This window comes from Porites lutea, chromosome 5, assembly GCF_958299795.1.
Source record: "Porites lutea chromosome 5, jaPorLute2.1, whole genome shotgun sequence".
Lineage (NCBI taxonomy): Eukaryota > Metazoa > Cnidaria > Anthozoa > Scleractinia > Poritidae > Porites > Porites lutea.
The window spans coordinates 30,669,042-30,686,541 of NC_133205.1; the positions used below are offsets into that span (position 1 = coordinate 30,669,042).

The 17,500-nt window shown below is 38.2% G+C and overlaps 3 protein-coding genes and 1 long non-coding RNA gene across 6 annotated transcripts in view; 2 read left to right on the forward strand and 2 right to left on the reverse strand.

Annotated features, from left to right (window-relative positions):
• Nucleotides 1-1,529, reverse strand: part of LOC140936322 (uncharacterized) — a 7,549-nt gene extending 6,020 nt beyond the window's left edge. The window contains exons 1-2 of one of the 3 annotated variants that reach the window (XM_073385775.1): nucleotides 1,442-1,529; nucleotides 129-226 (exon numbers count right to left, since the gene is read on the reverse strand). In XM_073385775.1, the coding sequence (XP_073241876.1) occupies nucleotides 129-206 (78 nt within the window). In that variant the 5' untranslated portion in view covers nucleotides 207-226; nucleotides 1,442-1,529. Of the gene's footprint in view, nucleotides 1-128; nucleotides 954-1,441 lie in introns of those variants that run through there. The other 2 variants (XM_073385777.1, XM_073385776.1) reach the window with 2 other exon arrangements.
• The window catches only part of LOC140936321 (uncharacterized), a 161,137-nt gene that overhangs the window by 52,937 nt on the left and 90,700 nt on the right, over nucleotides 1-17,500 (reverse strand). The gene's annotated exons all lie outside the window — the stretch shown is intronic.
• LOC140936323 (uncharacterized) lies at nucleotides 2,057-3,099 on the forward strand. The gene is made up of 3 exons (XR_012165376.1): nucleotides 2,057-2,215; nucleotides 2,339-2,481; nucleotides 2,975-3,099. It is a non-coding gene; the product is annotated as an uncharacterized lncRNA (long non-coding RNA).
• Nucleotides 8,957-12,444, forward strand: LOC140936318 (uncharacterized). Its single transcript, XM_073385772.1, has 4 exons — nucleotides 8,957-9,277; nucleotides 10,143-10,421; nucleotides 10,969-11,262; nucleotides 11,392-12,444. The coding sequence occupies exons 1-4, from the start codon at nucleotides 9,019-9,021 to the stop codon at nucleotides 11,430-11,432; spliced, it is 873 nt and encodes a 290-aa protein (XP_073241873.1). The 5' UTR covers nucleotides 8,957-9,018; the 3' UTR covers nucleotides 11,433-12,444.

Sequence of the window (17,500 nt, forward strand, 5' to 3'; positions counted from 1 at the left end):
AAATTAGCTGTAGTTTCTTAGCCAATGAGAAGGTAGATAATGAGTAAGGTAGATAATGAGTAATAGATTCAGTCAGGGAATGACGTCAAACTTAGCGATACTGTATACTTAGTGACCAGTTAACTCACCGTGTGACACATTACATGAAGAATGCAGCACAAATTTAGAACCACCAGACAGACATATACCTCGAGAACCGTGTACATAACCTTGATCTGTTACAGGCCTGCAAATGTGAAGGATAGATCGCTTTGTCTGAATCGAAATAGGAAAGAAGTGTTGGAAACTGTCCACACTTAGTGCCCGGGATCCAGTGCCTGGGCACCGGCACAAAAGAATGTTGTGTTCACACCTTGAGAACCCGATATGTATCTATGTACAAAGCTATCTTATTTCGCCCTGTCAGACGCCACTTTGAAATATCAGCTTAGCAGCGAGTACAAAGCAGTGGCAGACTGCCCAAGAACTAAAAAAAACTGTATGCACAGGGGGACCCGGTGCCCATCACCCGAATTTTAGCGTGGGTACTTGAAAAAAGGGTGTGTTCACATTAGCGCCCAGAGAATACCGTACTCGGGCATCGTTCCCTGGCATCAAGTGTGAACGCTGCCTTAGATAAAATAATGCCGAAGTGCCAAGTGTAAGAAACAATTGCTGGATTTTAGCGAAACGGAAACTCTGCAAATTCGGCGCAATTCTTTGGTACAATTTCTGGCCCAGTACGTCATGAGCGAGAGTGACTGCAATCACAACGAAGTTGGCGGGATTGCTTGGATAAGGGAAAGCTAGCGTACGCACATTTCACTCGACAAGAACTCGAACACAGAATTTTATACAGAAGATATACTGAGTAGTTTAAACTCCACTTTACAGATACACACTTCATTTTTCCATCTTTTGCACCGAGGTGATGAAAAAAAACTTTTAGAATCCAAACGCTTTAACTCATTCAAACCATAGGCAGCGGAAATGAGTTTAAAAAAGTAAATAATCATCATATTTGCATTTTACTACCGTGGTTAATCACGAAAATTACGAAAATAATGAAGAAACATTCTTTAAAAATTTGCCTACACGCAGAGTTTCATGACATCAGACCATGTTATGCAAGACTGGGTTTTCAATCTTGTCATCTGCTTTAGTATGCTTTGATAGTGAATCGATATTCGTCCCACAACTCTAGACAAGTCTGGTGTTCTTTAAATACTTTAGTCGTTTAGTTGGACTTCAAATAAAAATATATGTTACATTTCCATAGATCTTTTCACGTATGACTTGTCAAGAACACCAAGATGATAACAATTTCCACTTCAAATTGTCAATATGCTTAGTTAGCACAAACAAAGGAGAGGAAACGTCATTCACTCTACTGCCACGAATTATTCTGTAAGTTTTCATGTCCGTTTGTAGAATTATAAACAAAATTGAAGCACTCAATTACCTTCTTAAGACTCCTGATCAAGTATATTTTCCTTTTGAAGAGGACTGCTACTTCAGGTTCAAGAAAAGAGGTATCCTTCCTTTAATAAGTGCAAACGTTAACGTTTTCATTTTTTTTTTAGAAAGGGAAAACCCCACCAAATATTTTTTTCAAAATGTCACGACCGTTTCAGAATCATGGCGAGTACATAGGTCAAGTTGGCCCTTTAAAACCTTGGACACGTTGTTACATCAGAAAGCAACAAGGAAGTCTCGTCTGAATGTTAAAGATTTACCCATTTGATACCATTTTTTCGTTCGTACTATTATCAACAAAGAAATGCTCCAAAGTAAAAGAAGTCACACAACCGGAACATCACATCGAAATCGTTAGTGCCGTTCAAAACAATCATACGAGACAAAAAAAGAATTAAAACAGTTTTCAAGCCAATTAAATCGACTCCTGTTAAGTCATAAGAAGAATCGTCAATTGAATTTTGCGGTTTTACTTATGAAAACGGTCACATGATTATGTGACAAGTGACGTCAAAAGTTACATCACCACCACTTATAACTGTAAAATATATTCATGTACGATATTCAGTTGAGCTTCAGATGTACCGAGCGTAGCGATTCTCGAGAAAAAAAAAAGATCCCGTTCTTGAATTTGTTTTCATACTTCAAGTCATCTCGTGAACAGTCACGGTTAAGGCCGACTAGGCTTCTTGCGGAATTTGTTTTGACTTTGGACGCTTTTTTTAGGGCAGTTTACCGCCTCCAGAGATTTATTGCTGAGGTAAACATATTTAAAATATCAAAAGATTATTCTCGACCTTTTCTTTAATACTTGATCGTAAAAAACAAACAAGCCTCAAACAAAGATCTGTGGCTAGCACTCAGTATTTCTTTGTGTTTTTAGGTGTCCTGATTTCCTGGTTGGGCAACTGATAAGAGGGAAAGGATCGACTTACGAAATTCTACACATCACCACACTTAAAGGCGATGAAAGTTATGTTACCGTATATTATGTTTCAACAGAGCTATATTTCTTTATGCGACAAGGTATGGAGCATTGTGTTGTTGCCTTAAACGTTATAATCTACATGTACATCATTCTCCATAAATTTTCATTGATCGCTAATTCAAGGCGAATTTGATTGAACAGCAACACGTTTAAGTACTCATGGGTGATCAAGTCCTTAATAATTCTCATAACCTTAAAATTTGTTGTAAATTGATATAAATTAATATTATTATTGCAAATTAATATTCTGTAAATTGTAGTCAGGAGCTAATACGTACTATAGGTGAATACTAATCTATAAACTTTGTTTGAAAGTTTAAGTATCTGATAATTATTAAACAATAGTAAATTTAACTTCTGAAAACAAACTCAAAAATAACCCTGCACCAGTAATAAACACAACTATGAAAGAAGGAAAATCCTCAAGTACTCGTAGTCATTTTCCCTACGAGCATTCATTGAAAAAACCACTGCTGGTTGTTCTTTCTGTGTTTTTTTTTTATCATTTTTCTCCAAATTATTGTTTTTCAGATGTTCAGCATCCTAGGATTTTGTTTGATGGCTTCATCTCTGTTCATCTCAGTTGCAATAAAACCAACAGAAGCTAGATGTTCCCAAACCAGGGAGTTCACTATATTGGACTCAAACAACCATGGTGAAAGATGCACAAGATGTCCAATATGCCCCCCTGGAAAAGGACTCGCAGTGCAATGTGGTTCAAGAGTAAAAAATGGAACTTTTCTTGGTTGTGTAAACTGCGAGAATGAAACATACAGTGATGCTAAAGACACTTCTCACTGTAAGCCCTGTAACCAATGTGGGTTTAGGATAACGCATAGGAGATGCACCCCAAGGCAAAACAGCAACTGTTCAATGACAAGCTGCATTCATGGATATTACATGGATCATGTACTAGATCTATGTCTACCTTTACCAGGTAAAATACACACGACCTTGGCATCAGTGTTAACAAAAAAATCGCTGACTGAACCAACAGAAATACCTGTATCTAACAATGAGTCTCTAGGGACATCCGGACTATCTGGCAAGAATCTGAAAAATTCTACAACTACAACAAATTTGAGGTCTAAACCTACGAAAAGCAGTACTGTTCTTCACAGTAAGGACAACAATAAAGTTGGCGTGATGATACCAATAACTGGAGGATGTTTACTGGTTATAACCTTTTTAATTTACCTCGTCCTCTTCATTGGAAAAAAGATGAAACAATTCCTCTTCTACTGGAGAAAACATTGCTGTCTTGATCCTGAGGGAGCTGAGGGAGGTAAGAATACCTGATTAGCTCATTACCAATGGAATTAATGCTACAGCATGTCACTAGAGACAAGGAAAACTCAGTTTTAACTTACATAGGTGTTTAGGAATCTGCATTTGACCTAATAACAAAAGAATAGCGCATCTAAAAAGCTTCTTCAGGCTTTAATTTCTCAAAGTACAGTCTAAGAAAGAACTGAAATACTTTACGTCACAAGTACAGTTGTGCATCACCTCATTTAGTAAGGGATGGAGTTATGGAAGGGGGGGGGGGGGGTGGTGGATTTTCGAGAAGCATGAATTTTTTTATTAAGATTTTTCCACTGTCTGAATTTTTTTAGGCCATCAGCTGCAAGAATATTTTTAGGGTTACTTGGCATATTGTATTTTCCAATTTTCACTTGCATGTATATTTTTTTTGTATTCACACCAATTGTGCTTTGTATGGGTAAATTGCAAGGAAAGATTCTAGGAGCAGAGTCTGTCATGCACTTAAATGCCACGAGACATTACAATCTGCTACTTTAGAAAAAAGAAGGTAATAAGAGCTGAAATGTCTTCCATATTGATTGTTTCTGGGATAATGTCACTGAGGATGTGCCAGTCAGCTATCAGGCTAATAAGCCCAGTCTCTTGTAACAGTCCCAGAAGTTGCTCATTCATTTCTTTGTCATTTCTAAAGTGGCAAATAACATTGCTTGATGGCCGAAGGTTATCCACTTCTGATCTTTTAGAAAAGCTAAGATATGATTATATTTCTGGGCCCTTATTCAATGCAGCAGACAAAAGTTTTGCACAGCTAGAGAGTTTTTAATATTAAATTGTTTGACGTATTTGCTCATATGTTTGAACAATAGTATATAATTTATCACTGATAATAAATATATTTGTAAATTAATTTAATAATGAGATAAGTAAATATTAGAGCAAAAAATAATAACGAGATCATTGACAAAAATTATGATAATGCATTTAAATTCAGCTTGATCTTGCATAATTTCTGATTCTCAGGTGAAGAAATAATTGCACTCACAGAGGATGTCACCGATGATCACGTGGATTCAAAGCTTTCCAATGGTAATACACAACAATCTTAACTATTTTTAAGCAGGCACACTGTCCCATTAGTTTGTTTACATAAAACTATCAGCCCAATTATCACACATCAGCTTCAAGCATTACAAAAGAAGACAATTATTGTCTTCTCAAGCTCACACAACCCCTCTGAGATATACTTCAGTCTGGCAAAATCCTTGGACCAGATGATCATACACTGAATGAGGCAATTTAATGTATTAGAATTCATAAAAGAAATATTCTGTGATTTTATGAATCATCAAAATCCTACAATCTTTTGAATTTCACCTGAGACAATGTGACTTAAAACTTTTATAGTATTTCCTTGCGTGACCTGGACCAAAGCTAATTGATAAAAGGGCCGACATTGGTTTGAGCCAGCGGAAATGTATTGAATGCTAAAACAAACTGATCGACAATTGATAATTTTGAAAGAAAGAATTCAAGTTTGATAAGTTTTTTTGCTAAGCTGGAAAAGGTCATTAACGTTTTCTTCCTTATGTTGACCACAATGAAATCCTGGTGTTTGCCAAATTTATAATTCCACCAGATTGCATCCTACAGTACTTAAATTTTTTGAAAATTTCATGGGGGAGCATGCCCCCCGACCCCCCTTGTTTATCATGCCTTCGGCACTCGTCATTGGCGCTATGGTGCCAATACCACACTTATTCCCAGTTATGCCCCACAAAGGAAAAACTCCCGGCCCCACCGCTGAACCCTGTATATATATTTGCATGAAGTCATTTACTGTTGAAAGCCAGTAAACATAATTTATTATGGGTTTTCTGTTAGCAAAAGGTCAAGTACTGTTTGTCAAAAAACCTCATACAGTATTCTAATTTCTTTAACTTCTAAAAGTAAACATTCTTGAAATACAAAGATTTGCTACACAGCTACCGCTCTCTCAATATTAGTGGTGAGTGTGGAAACACTACTTTAACAATATTCATATCATGTGTGTGCATGCAGCAATCATTTTTTACATCCACTATAAACACTGTAGCATCTTACAGTGATGTATCAGAGTTTTCTACTAAAGTACCATACTTAGTAGCAAACCTGTCAGAAGGTGCCATTCATGGTTGACTAATTCTCCAGGGGTATGGAAAGGAGGGAGGTGGTAGAAATTAATGGGAAGTTATGGCTACAAATAATTAAAATGTCCACCCTCTACTTCAGAAGATGTGCACAACCCCTCCCCCCCCCCCTCCCAACTCACCTCCCTTGCAATAAAAAATGTGATAGCGTAAACCTAAACTTTTTAAGCTATTCTCAAGGTTAATTCAATTAGGTCAGGGCAATCAAAACAACAGTGCACCTTAATATGCTATCAATCCTGCAGCCAAAGTAAAATTTTGTTTACAACATCCAAAAAGGAGTCCACTCTAATAAGGGGCTGTTTGTTACTTTTTTCAATACATGCAACAAAAAATATACCTCCTTCTAAATGTAAAATCTTAAAAATGGAACGACCAAATTATACAAAAATGGTTTTTCTTGGTGTCATGTGTTGTACTGTGCTTGGTGATTTATTTACTGTTACAATGAAACAACATCAGGAAAACAAAACTCAAATTAAGGGCCATGAGAATTCGCCACGGTTATGTTCTGATACTGAATTCATCAGGGTGTCGAAAATACAGCAGCCACAATAGCTCCATTCTTAAGCAAAGTCTAAAAAAAGTGTAAGTGAAAACTCTGCATCTAGATGAAAACACCAAAGTAAAAAATGGTATCCCCATCCCATTTTTTGCCATCACATAAAAATGATTGCCCTATTTTCAATTGATTTTGATTTTGATTTAATTCAGTTGTTTAATTGTACCCCCGACTCCAGTCATTAAAACACCCCCAGCCACTGAAGGACCCGAAGGGTTAGGTACACCTGGGATTTCTTGGTGGAGGTATCACAGAGACCAAAAAATGTCATTTTCACACCCATTTTCAGACCTAGCCTCTAAAATCCATACCCATTTTCGGACCTGGCTTCTAAGAAGTTATGTCATCATTACTAAGAATAAAACAACAACAAAAACATTTCTTTTAAAAATCCATTTCGAATTCGCATATTTCTCTTTCTTTCTGTCTCATTTGGAAATGAAACGATAAATACGTTCATACACTCCAGTAGTTCCCTCGAAAACCATATTCAGACCAAAGTGGGCCAAGTCTACACCCGTTTTCATGGGCCGCCCCAAAGGGTAGGGTTTTGGCGCCATTTTGGCCTACCTATATCAGCTATATGGCTTATAAAGGGAGAGAGAAACAATGGCTTGAATAAAAGTCTACTTCCTCTACGTACCTTCCCAGGGAAGCTGCATCGGCTCAATCCTCAAAAGCGCCATGTTGGTCTTGTTGGTGAAAAGTTCAGCCTGCGCAGCAGCTGGTAGCAGGCGGCGAAACAGGTAGGGGATAGGGAAGAAGAGAAGAAAGTAAGGCCTTTTGCGCCTGCCTCGCAGCTCAGGAAACTGAAAGGCCAACAACATACCACGTGATCAAATATCGTAAAATTCACAGGGTCCAGAGGAGATGTGTTTGCCGTTAGAACATCAAAACCTCTGAAAAAATGCGATACAGTTGTCGTTTCGGTTTCATTACACATTCTATATACCGCAACCAAGAGACTGAGGGCTCGTAAGATCGGCTTACAGTACTTCGTGCCGTCCTTCGTGCCTCAGTCGCCGGGGCGACGTGCAGTGCGCCAGCGAGGATATGACTTGCGGTTATTGATTTTCAAAATGGCGAACAACAAAGTCGATCTGGGTCAGATAAGAAGCGAAGAAATCGTTTACAATAGATTCATAAAGATCCCACTGGGCTAAATAGTCGTGCTAAGCGACAGGTATAGACATTTTTCAAGGTGAGACTTTTTAGTAATTTATTTATTCACGCGAAACTTCTCTGGACCCTGTGTAAAATTCAGAAAATAAGCCCCGAAACTTACTTTTTCAAAGGCCCTTTTTGAGGGGCTTATATTTGGAAGGGCTTATATATACGGGGCGAATTTGCGTTACAAAATCGACTAGGCTTATCTACGTCTCAAAACCGATTGGGCTAGCGTATAGTTGGAAGGAAATATATGTCAGTAATTTGCAGAAAGTTTGTGTGCCCCTTGCTTTAAGTGTTTCTTACTGAAACTCGCCTTGAGGACGTAGATCTTACTAAACCTGTACTTTGTCGACATGGAACGAGGAAATCCAAGCCAAACAGCGATATACTGTGACACTTTTTGACCGCAAATCCAGCTGGCTCACGAAACAGTTCTATGACAAATGCAAAAATTTATGAGTTACTGTACAGGTTTTGCTGTTTTTTTTTTTTTTTTTTTCAATTTGAGGGCAATTTCCATGTACAAGCCCCCGGGGGCTTAAATTTGGAGGGGCGATTTAACGGAGGGTTTTTTGCCCTACGAGTTTGGGGGGCTTATACATGGAGGGGCTTATTTTCAAAATTTTTCCGTAGCTCTCCAAACCCCAGGGGTACTCCCATATAATTTATGGGCTATACTCGTATATGGTATGTGCTTTATCTCTGGAGGAGGCCAGGATATTTTACTTCAGTTTGATTCTGGAGCAGGGTCGATTTGTTTCTTCATAATCCCTGATTATTAACTTTGTTTTAGGTTCGTTCGATCACCTGCTGTAGTCCTACCGCCGAAGTACAAAATGCAATCAAACATTCTTTTGCCACTCTTTTGCAAGTCGTCGCAAAATAATACTATAGTCATGATGGTTGGGCAGGGGAGAACCCCGGACCAGATTGACTCATTTTCATAGGCTGTTATTGGGCGCTTTTCATTCAACAAAAATTTCGGAAATTCCACGTGCCGACCCACGTGCCCAATGGAACGGTACATTCCGGTTATGAAGACCCGACCCAAGCCACTGCGCGTTTGGTTATTGTTCTTGTGAGCAGGATACAAAAGAGAGGCACTGGGGACAACAATTTTGTCAAATGGCAAGAGACATTCTGTCCAAACGACCGAAATGATCAGACCGGTCAAAACTGGTCAAAGTGGACCACCTTCAAGGTAATCTCAAATATCCCGGTCGGACCGAACCGAAATGGTCCCGTTCCAGTTGATTTCTAACCAAAATTTCCGGAATTTTGAGCTGAATGGAAAGCGCCCGCTATTACAATCTACTCAATGCTTCTAACAATCACATCACTATCTTCCAGATTATAATTATTTGCTGAGAGAGAAATTAAATGTTCATGTGATGGATGAGCTTGCTGGTCAACTGGATCAACCAGGCTATCCTAGGGCCAATTACTGGGTCCATCTTGCTTCAGAATTCCAAGTTCCGGAGGAAGTTATCATGAAATGCCAGCACAGTTTCGAAAGTAGTCCAAGCAAACATATGCTTGAGTGTAAAGAGGGCTTCGACACTAACTTCTCAGTCCAAGCACTCAAAAAAGGACTAACAGCCATCTCAAGAAACGATCTTGTACAGAAAGTAGACAGTTGTCGTCTTCCAAGTAAGTTCCCTATAAGTTCCCTACAAGTAAGAAAAGATAAAGGTCCTTTCATCCCTTCTTGATTCGAAGGCGATATTTCATCCTCTCTTGATTGCAGTTAAGTTTTCATTGTAGTCTAACCACTTTATTTGCTGTGCAGATTTTTGAGCCATTAAAAAACTCGGATTCCAGCTTCTGTGTGAATACGGCCGTCTCAGTCTTACCGCTCCCAGTAGCCTGTGTACAGACGTTCCCCCTCCCTCAGAAAAAAATCTTCTCCCGATTTTTCTCTTAGTGAGGGGGACGTCTGTACACAGGCTACGCTCCCAGCTGCTGGGGCCTGGGATGAGGCAAGAGAGAAAGAAAAGCGAGACAAATCAGCAGCAGCGGGGAGCAAACAATCGGCTCATTTTATTTTCAGTGTTTTCTTTATTTATTTTTCCTATCACTCTTCCTGCCGTAAGGATCAGTCTACTGTTCTAATTTTAAAATTAATTAATGGTTCAGATAAGAAGGAAAGAACCAAAGGCAATGAGCACATCGGAATCAGTATAATGGACTAATGGTGCTAACTTTACTGATAAATTCAGTGACTGGTTGAAACATCAAATTTTACGGAATCTTCGCAAAGCAGCATGTATGTTAATCCCTTGTTTTCTAACCAACTTCCTTATAACAAAATCTCGTCTGAGTTTGAGTAACACAGTAAATGACTTTTCTTGGCTATTGTTTGCAACTCTTATGATTGCCCGGAATCTTTTAACAAAAAAGACGCCCTTTAAAATGGAGTTCAAATACATTTGATGTTGTTAACTCCATTTTTGTAGGTTTATGCAAAAATAAAACCGAAGAACACATGCATTAATATAAATGCCCTTTTTTACAGCCAGTGCAACATTACGGGAATTCCGTGAGAGACATCCAACCATTTTTGAGAGTATTTGTCTTCAAATGGACCACCACAACAACTGGAAAGCTTTAGGGCTGAGCATAAGTATTCCAGATGACACACTGCAACAAATTGCGACCTCCACCAGCTGTGCGAAAACAGTCTTAAACATCATTGAAAAGAAAAACCCCAGACTGACAGTAAAGGAGATGCGAGATGTCTTGAAAGAAATGTTGAGAGAAGATGTGTGCAAAGTTCTGGATAAGTATCTCTTAGGTATCATTTTCTACTTCTGATTTTCAAAAGCTCATAGAAACAGAGTCTATTATTTTGACCCGCAGTAATAGATACAATTGCATAACCTAATAGCTCTTCTTTTTTAATTTGTCATTTAATTTATTAATTAATTCATCTGAAGTGACAGCAGACAATAAATGATTTGAAACTATTTACCATTTTAAGTTTTACAAAGTGTAATGACGGGAAATACAGAATTCTGAATCTTTATTATTTTCATCAAAGCGACAAGCGTTTTCACCCATAAATGTAAATTCTTTTAACTTCACATTTTGGTTGATTGTCTAACCGACTGACTGATTGAATTTTAAAAATTGGTAGCCTGCAGAACGGGTGTTATTTCTCGCGTTTCTCAGGCAAGAGAAGGCAAGCGCGAAGGTAGCGAGGGCGCGAGACACGCACAACGGAGCGTGTCTCACGTTCCACACCTGCTTCGTGTTTCGCTCGCCCTTAAAACGTGTAGATTTAGCGCCTGTTCTACAGGCTAATTAATTGATTGACCGATGTTTATTTTCCCATTCCACAGATAGCCACACAGTTGTAAATTTGCGTGAAAATATAAATTGTTCGGAAGAGGTTGCAATCTTGTTGGATAAAGAAACACCAGGAATGAAAAACTGGCTGCATTTTGCTCGCAGGCTAGGTGTATCCAAAGAAGATTGTGACAATTTAAAGCCAAAAGGAAATCCAAGCCCGACCAAAGCTTTAGTGGAACACATCGTTCACGTTTATCCAGACCTCACAGTCAAGACGTTTATCGAAGCGCTGGTGAAGATGCAACGCATAGATGTCGTCAATGCTTTGGGAAAATTCATTTGTGGTAAACAAACTTTTTAAAAATGTTAAGTTATTTTTTTCTTATTTTTATCATTATTCCGCTTTTGCATTTGCTGTGTTAGGTCTTGATTAAGTGTACGTTGTTTGTTTTCTCTTCTTTCCTACCGAACAGCTTCAACAGCTAAACAAGCGTCCGACAGGGCCGAACATTAGTTGCACTGCATCAAGAAACAGGTTATAAGCTGTTATTTAAGGACCTGGATGTAATTAAAGAAGCATAACTCTGTTCTTCGAGCCTCGTTCCCTGCACTGGTTTCAATGACAGATGTAACTCCTTGTCCGTACAAGAATACAAAGCACAATTGACACTGGTCACAATCATTTGTACCTCTATATGGGCATCAAAGGAACATAGCCACCATGCCCGCATCAAAGAGGTGTCCGGATAATAGAGGTAGCGATGGTAAGAGGTTTACTAAGTTTCATCTTCGCCGGAGAACAAGAAAATTGTGAGAAAAAGGGAAGTGTAGAGAAGAGGTTCGATTGATATGAACAAGTTCAACTTGTCATTCACCAAATTAAGGAAAGCCGCAGCAGAAAAACTATGTTATATCTCAGCGCCTATCTTACTTAGGCGAGAGTGATAGGCTTCCTTAAGTAATGGGAGAGTTCGTCGAAGCGTCCAGCACCACCCTGTAAAAGATATGACGTAGCTCGCATTTTGATTTTTTTCCTACGCCACTGCGTAGCCAGCATTACATGTTTAGAAGCCTTAGATACACTTGGATGAGGTATCGCACTTTTCACTTAATGCTATAAACCATATCTCAAATTGAGACTCCCGGAAGTAAGGCACTGGGTGCCAACGTTCGATTGATTAGCCCTTGCGCAAAAATATTCCACATATGGATTTCTTTTGGCTATTCCTGCTACTGTACATGTTATCTTTCTGTATACCCAAACAATATTTGTAGATACACTATCACGTACAACTTGTCGCAGACCCAAGACATGATTCAGGAGTTTAATTTTCGCAAGTGCCTCGACTATTTTGCAACTACCTGAAGTACCAAAAGACCTAGAATATTCATTAATACCAGGAGCCATGATCGGGGTAGGAGACCGTAACTGGGCCTTTTCCAGGAATGGGGTTGGTTGTATCGAAATAGCCAAAAGTGCTATTTTTAGCATGAATTGTGCCATCTCGTGTGACACGCGCGCGCATTTTTTTGCAAGAGCGCCGCACACAGGATAAACAGTCAAAATGGCGTCTGAAATGACCTCCTTAGGAGTTGAATAAATTCCATTTCTGTCATCACTGCCTCCTCCGAACTTGAAGCAAGACCTTGAGGAGAACCTTTTTGACAATAACTCTAAATGTGAGTAAATGTGACCCGTAGTGAGAGTGTTTTTGACAAATCCAGTGACGAAGAGATGTCGGAGGTGACGTGCGATGAATATCCCGTTCGGACGAAACAAAAAAAACCCTGCGGGGAAAAGGAGGGAAAAGGAGGTCTCCTACCCCGATTATGGCTCCTGTTAATACTTAAATCCCAAGCGTGATCAACATCAATTTTCTTCTTAAATATCAATACTTAATCATATGGAAAGTTTAGTAGAACTTACAAAATGATCATCTATTGAAAAATTCTTTGATCTATTATCAAATTCTCCCAACTTATTCTTTAAGGAAATGTATTGCGATCAGTCTGAAAATTTGCATGTAGATTTTGAGGCCTAGAGGGTTAAAGGAGAGATCTTGATAGCACGTAATCCTTCCCCCAGAGAATTTTTTTCTTCAACCCATGGACTCCTGGGCCTGTTGCAAGTAGCAGTTACCAGGGATACCAAATATTCTTTCGAATTTGTCGGTGAAATCAAGGGAAGGGTCCATCTCTCAGTTTGGTATGGAGGTACCGTATACCTGCTTGTTAAAACTACCTGTCAATGGATTACATTCAAAGAAATTGGTCACTGTGATTTGATCAATGCAAATCAGTTATTTCCCCTACTAATCATAATACCCAGGCACTAGAGAAAGACTGGGCCTCGTCATGATATTCGATTTTTACTTACTTGAAAAGAATTATATTTTGCTACCCATAGCACCGCTTTAGTACTTTGATTATCTTTTTTGCCATGTATCAATTGTAAAAAAAGCCTAAGTTTGCCATTAAGAATTATTCTTTTAGCCTCTAAAACCGCTCCTTCAAGAGACGGTGTTGTCATAAACTCTTGAACTGCGATAACAATTTTATACCCCGCTTAAGCATAAATTTTATAGAAATTGTAGATTTAATACAGGTATTTGATAACAGTTGCTTTTTATGTGCAACATTTTTGGCTTCTTTTAATAGCAAGCAATAAATAGAGTGTGTTTACAATACTGGAGTTTTTAAATATCATAAACACATAAGCTCAACCGGATATAAACACCCCGACATCTCTCTCCCGCCTCCGCATCTTTCTAAGCCCGAGCAAACCCCTTACGATGTAATATAAGCCTAGACGTTAAAATTGAGTTCTACCATAACGAAGAAAAGTGGGGTTCTTGTTCCGTGTATCCCTTTCTTTTACTTCAGTTTCCAGCAATACTCTTTTTTACGTTTTTTTTTTCCATACTCGTTATGGATTCTTCCCTACGTATTCAAAATGCCACCAAGAACTACGTTCACACGATGTCTTATGCAGATTATAGCGAAAGTGAAAGTAGTCAAAGTCATTATTTTCGTTTTCAGCTCATAGCACGTACAGCTTGACCTTTGTTCAGCGGCATATATTTATCTTCAGTTCTGCTAAATATAATGATGATATACGTGAATGTCCATCGAAGCTCTCTAACCAAGAATGACTCACAAATGACTTGGTTTTTGAGAAATCTTTAGAGACAACGACTGTCATCCGTTCAGCATCACTGTCTGCGCCATTCACGATCCGACAGGCTTAATTTGGGCCTTGTGAAATCAAGCCTCTTCTTATTGTCTTGTTTATTAAACTTGTATGCGAAACTGAAGGCGACAGATTTTGAACCCTTGCTGTTTCTTTTTCTATAGAAATGTCGCCTTCATGGCTTCAAAAAGACTAAGACCCAAGGGTGATCGTTCGCCAAAATGAGTTATTTCATTTTTTTTTCTTTTCTCATCCGGGAAACTTGAGAAGTAGTCGTATCTTTCATCTTCAGCGACAACTGAGGGTGAAGTTAAATTAGGCTGTGTTCACACTATCTACAGGATAGCTTTTCTTTTACAAATACCCATCCGATTTGTGTCTCTCCACTTTAGAGATCTGCGAGGCGCAGCTTCCCTGGACAGAAATCGCGACGAAACCACCCTTCTTATGTGTGAACAGACGCCCTATCGGTATGGTTGTCGTAAAATAGCCTTAAAACCCATCGTCTTCCCCAAAAATTTTTTAAAATTTAAAAAGCATATTTTGCATAAATTATTTTAATGTATTTTGCCCATGTAACTTTAAAAAACCATATCTCTGGTGTTATTTACAGTTCAATATCAAGCTATACCTCATTGGAAAGGGAAAAGAATACCCTTTCGAAAAAAAAATATTTCGGTCGTAGGAAACCCATAATATTCCGCCACAAAAAAATTTAAAAAGCATCTTTTGAATAAAATTTTTTTAAAATTTTAAAGAATGTCATTCAGCTAGGAAACTTCTTTATTTTGGGTGATATGGTCTGAGTAAGAAATTTTTTTCATCAATATCTAAGCAAAAACAAACTTAAATCGTTCTAAAACATCGAGCGACTAGAAATTTTCTGCAAATTTTTTTCTGCACGCTCTCATGATTATGCTAATTAGATTATCATGATTAGCTTAATTAAGCAACATCATAGTTAATAAAGTGAAATGGTTATGAATCCCGTTAAACTTCTTTGTTATATGATTTTGCAAGTTTTTTTTACTTGACCGTGTACCACGTTCAGCAGCATTCCTATTATTTTCAAACCTCGCATCAATTTGTTCAGCCAAGTTATTCTGAACAAAAAAGAAACAAGAGATTGTGCACGTTCGGGGAGCTCCCAGAATAAGCTGGTTCACTTTAAATTTGTTCCCATCTTTGATGTTTGCCTGCAGATTTTTCTCTTGAGTTTCGTTTAAAGACATCGCTGCAAAAAATGTGCTTATCTGCAAAGAGCCTCCCACGAAGATGTTCCTAGGGGTTCGTCACGCGTTCCTGCTAGGCTTTTGTACATTATGCTAGCCTTTTTTGGAGCATTTTAGTGAGGCAAAAGCATTGAGCATTATTCGAGCATTTTAGTGGCATTTTCCCCGGAAAATTAATTTTGCCGAGAAAATAAAATAGAAATTAACTTTTTTCAGGAGCCCATGCACCATGAGCTCCTGCTTTTTTAAACAAAATGAAGACTAAATTCAAAATTCACAAAAAACCTAACAAAGCTGGTTTTTTTGGCTGTATTTATGAACTTGTACACGTTGTCGTTGTTACTTGCAACTCTTGCACGTTTTGGTAAGTGTAAACTTTGAAATTAATTTAAAAAAACCGTTTGTATAATGAGCATTATCCGAGCATTTTAGTGATTTTTTGGGGAGACCGAGCATTTTAGTGGGAAAAATGGAGCATTAAGGTGGAGCATTTTAGTAGGGAAGCAAAAGCATAATGTACAATGGTTCCTGCCCCAGACGTTCGTGGGGCAGGAACGCGTGACGAACTGGCCCCAAGAACGTCTGCGTGGTAGGCTACAAAGTTACCGAATGCCTGCCTTAACACATGTGAAGTTGAATTTTACGGACATAAATTCGCGTCTAACTAAAATTTTTGTCCCTTACTGTAGCTTAGAATTTCTTATGCTAGGAATGTTACAGTTGTGGGACCCTCGTCTGGTCTAGTAAGAGTGGAAAGAAATCAAATAATGCTACATCAAATAAGGCAGTAGGTCGTATATTATAAGATTCTGTAAATATTATGACTACTCTATTGAGAATTTGGACTTACTTTTTCAAAGTTTGATCCTTTCAGTCTTCACATATGCTTGAAGTCTGGGGGTGCGCTTTTTATAGTTACGTTTAAGTAGAATTGATAAGCTCTTTGCTAGGTGTTATAAGTTAGGTTACTGCTTAAAGCAGCACAGTATCTCAGTTGGACATTCGTCGTAATAGAGATATGAAGTTATGGCGAAGGATCTCTTCCACCAACACTGCGTTGAGCGATCTTTTACCTCAGGGGCACCCAACGACAATTTTCGGAAAAATATCTGTTCGGAAGACGATTTGAGATCTAGAATTTTCGGAACATTTGTTGTAAAATTTCTTGCTTGCCTGCCTCTCCTAGGATTTTCGAACATCTTAAAAATGGTATAATTGCCTATTTTTAACGGATTTTTACCCTAAAAAGGTCACCTATAATTTTCGGGAGCCTTTTTTCTGGCTGAAATTTTCGAAAAGGTAAGTTGTGATCCCTATAATTTTCGGATCACTAGACTTTCAGCTAGGAAATCCGAACAGATGAAAAATTTTTAGGGGATAAAAATATGCCTTTATCTACCGTTTAAATACTAAAATACGTTTAACAATGCTATGTTTAAGTGGTTTTGAACTGTAATCTCGTTGGGTGCCCCTGTTTTACCTCCCCAGAGAAAAAGGCAGATGAGAACTAGGTCGCATAATTATATTCTACCCTTAATGTCCGGACAAGTCGTTTTTAATCAGTTTTTATTAATAGATGTCTCTTTAATACTAATTGATATTTATTTAGTTAGTTTCCTCATGTATTTTTTCGCTTTCCTTTATTCATTTTATGGCCATGTAAATTGCTGCACGTCTGTTTGTGCAATGAATTATTAATAAAGACCTTTATTATTATTACGTTAATCTGACTAGTCATCTGACTAAAAAAAAAAGAAGGGGGAAACCCCCGCCAACAGAATCTGTGGAATGCAGAGATAACGCCATCTTTTATACTTCCGTTAGCAAGAGGTTGCATGATCAGTTTAACTCTTGAATGACTTTCCATGCTTGCAGAAGTTCATTTGAAATATTATGAATTGCAAGTTTCCTTTAAGCAGTTAGTACATTATATAACTGGAAAAAGTGACAAATCTTTGAGATTTGTCATTTTTTAATAAAACCGATAAATAAAAGGAACAGAGTCTTAGAAAACATTATAATATCCATCGAAATGTACTATCCTGATCCACTGTACCGACTAAACGGCATTTATTGAGTTCGGCTGTTTAGGTCTAAACAGAGAACGGTCACGTGAAAATATTAAATTTACGTCATCTCCCCCCCGTCCTCAAATTGCAC